The 3,208-nt window shown below is 31.3% G+C and overlaps 1 protein-coding gene across 1 annotated transcript in view; it reads left to right on the top strand.

Moving 5' to 3' along the window:
- Positions 1–3,208, top strand: part of TRAPPC11 (trafficking protein particle complex 11) — a 61,311-nt gene that overhangs the window by 18,144 nt on the left and 39,959 nt on the right. Inside the window, exons 5-7 of the mRNA XM_023514911.1 lie at positions 245–344; positions 730–803; positions 2,387–2,483. Coding sequence (XP_023370679.1) covers positions 245–344; positions 730–803; positions 2,387–2,483 — 271 coding nt within the window. The remainder of the gene's footprint in view (positions 1–244; positions 345–729; positions 804–2,386; positions 2,484–3,208) is intronic.

Below are 3,208 nucleotides of genomic sequence, written 5' to 3'. Positions count from 1 at the left end.
ATGAATTAGGGCAAGTTATTTTTATCTTGTAAATAATTTTAAATGGTTTTAGCAGAGTCTTATTTTTAGATTTTTTGATCTAGGAATTTAGGTTAGATGTTTGCATTTTACTTAATTAAAAGGTAAAATAGCCATTATCTCTGTTAGGATTTTACTTTCAGGGCTCAAAAATACTATTCTTGAAAACAGTTTGGTTTAACGTCACCTTAATATTTGAATGTTGGTTTTTTCTTATTTTTAATAGATTAGAAAATGCTTTTTATGAACACGCACAGACTTATTACTACACTGAGATCAGAAGAGTGAAATCTCATAAAGAATTTCTAAATAAAACAACCCACCAGGTACGTGTTTTTTGCGATAATAGCAGTGTTCAAGAGCAGATTACTTATTGATTATTTCTGAAGTAGTTATTACATATCTTTAATAACGTGATAGTTTTAAATGACTTTAGTTCTTCTAAAGTTTTTCAAAGCTTTTAAAAGCTAATTTGTTTTTAAATTAAACTTCTTGCCCTTAAGATTTATTATTCAACTCTTTGCCCATAAGGTTCTTAAAGATAGATTTTTATAGCTTTGTTAACTATATGCTTGTTTGTTGGAACAATTCTTGCATTTTAATTTTGAATATGTTTTTCATTCTTTTATTGTTTCCTTGTAATAAACGTTATTACAGTTTTCACATTTTAAATAGAATATGTATAATAATAATTTTCTTCTATTTTTTCAGCTTTTATTTGTTAGACATCAGTTCAAAATAGCTTTCTTCAGTGAGTTGAAACAAGACACACAAAATGCACTGAAGTAAGTTTTTAACAGTTTTCAGACTGAATTGTTTTATCTTTATGTTAACAGTAACATAAGTGGCAATTTCCAAATCTCAACCAAACTGTAATTAATTTTTGAATTCTTCTGTTCAGTGCAGGTATTTAATATTTACTGTCGTCCAGAGATGAATCGATTGTATTATTTTGAAGTTTAAACTTTGTAAATTTTATATTGGAAGTAAATTTTATAATGTCATAAAGCTTTCTGACCTAATTTCATTAAATTTTATGATCTAAATAAATATAATACTAAAATTTTTCCTATCTTCACTATTTCTTATTTGTATATTCAAAAAAACCTTGTGTTAAGAGACTGGAAAGTATAATATACATTATTTATTATCTAAATCCAGCTTTTTTTAAAGTTTATACAGTAGTACATTTATTGAATTCAACTATGATTTTGTTTTTAATTTAACTTTTTTTTTTAGTTTATAGTGCCTGTCAGTAGCATTACTTTCCATTTGAAGGATCTATGTAGTCTTGAAGATTAGTTGTAGGGAGGTGCCTGTGGCTCAAAAGGGGAGGGCGCTGGTGCTATATGCTGGAGGTGGTGGGTTCAAACCCAGCCCCGGCCAAAAAAAAAGATTAGTTGTATATCTGTGCGCAGTGGTTAAACATTTTATTCTACTGTTTTTACCAAGCACCTCTTGGTAAACATAACTTCTTTATAGCTTTAATCAATTTTTGAAGATTGATAAGAGGATAAAAAACAACTACTTAGCCTAAAATTAAGGAGGAGGAAAAAAAAGAAGTAAGTGAAAATAATTCTATTATCCACAGGAATAATGTAGAAACATTGAATTTTTGTTATTGTTGAGGTGCTAAGCACTAAATTATATTCTCTGAATCTCAGTGAGTATACACATATAATTGTCACTGGCTTTAATGTAGTTCATTTAAATGGATGGTATTAGTTAAAAACCTCCTGTTTTAGTTCTGCTTAAAAATAATTCTGGAAAGAAAGTAATTTACCTGGAGAAGTTAAGAACAAACTTGTTTCTCTGGAGAACCTTGTTTCAGGATTTCTCCTTTCCTTTCTCATCAGCACTCTCCTTCAGCCCTCACTGTCATAAGGACATTCTCCCTCCTCTCCAGCTTCTACCTGAGATCAGGGACTGGGGTTAAAAAGTTACTGACCCATGCTCTGTCTTTATATCACCTTTGCTAATACAGTATCGTTTGTTTGAGAAACTTATAATAGTACTTTTTGTGACAGACCAAGACTCTATCTCTTAACAGAAAAAACTTATTTTTTTTAAATAGAATGCTCATTTTTTGATGTAATTTTGGACAATTGTCCAATTTACTTTCATTTTTCCACTTGTTTTCTATTGGTTATTGGAAGAACAGTGCACATGTGATCATTCTGTTCTTTGTGAAAGGTTATTGATTCCTCCCACGTTATTAGCCAATAGATCCTTTTTCAGGAAATTAGAGATTGATGTGCATATGCCATTATCAGCTACTGAGTGCTAAGAAATGTTGTCTGTTATTTCTAATGATTTTTCTTTTCTTAAATTATATTGTAATTAACCACCCTCCTCATGTTTATATTAGGAACTATAGGACCGCCTATAACCTTGTACATGAACTGAGAGCCCATGAAACTAATATTCTGGAAATTAAGACTATGGCAGGATTTATAAACTACAAGGTAATAGTTCTACTTCCAAATAAAGGGAATTTGTCTTGAAATATTAAATTCTCCTTTTAAAATTTGAACATCAACATTAGTTTCTTGACTGGGCACAGTGGCTCACGCCTGTAATCCCAACCCTCTGGGAGGCTGAGACAGGTAGATTGCTTGAGCTCAGGAGTTGGAGACTAGCCTGAGGAAGAGCAAGACTCTATCTTTACTAAAAATAGAAAAACAGAGGCAAGAGGATCTCTTGAGGCCAAGAGTTAGAGGTTGCTGTGAGCTATGATGACGACATAGCATTTACCCACGGCGACAGAGTTGAGACTCTGTCTAAAAAAAAAAAATTAGTTTCCTATCCTAAAAAGTTGATGTTTGATTAATTATATTTTCCTTTTTTATATTCTTTTTCTTCAGAAGGGCATTAGTTCTTGGCAGCCTGATTGTAATGATTGGTTTTTGAATAGATGGGTTCTAGAGTTATTTACGGTTGGGACAGATTTTTTGTTTTTATTTATTTGTTTTACGTGAGATCAGGGGAAAGCTACCTAGATTATTAGATTTTTAAAAGATAACACATATTAGGACTTTCTTGGTTTAATGTAGACACAGTAAAGAAAAAGTATGTTTTTTTACCTTAGAGGGAATTTTTTTGCCCATTGAGCATTTTATTTTAAGATTGTATGTTATGGCTTGGTGCCTGTGGCTCAAGTGGCTAAGGTGCCAGCCACATATACCTAAGG

Source organism: Otolemur garnettii, unplaced genomic scaffold, assembly GCF_000181295.1.
Source record: "Otolemur garnettii isolate 467f Iridium unplaced genomic scaffold, OtoGar3 scaffold00061, whole genome shotgun sequence".
Classification (NCBI taxonomy): Eukaryota; Metazoa; Chordata; class Mammalia; order Primates; family Galagidae; genus Otolemur; species Otolemur garnettii.
Note: the sequence above shows the minus strand (reverse complement) of the source record. Positions and strands in the feature narration are given on the sequence as shown.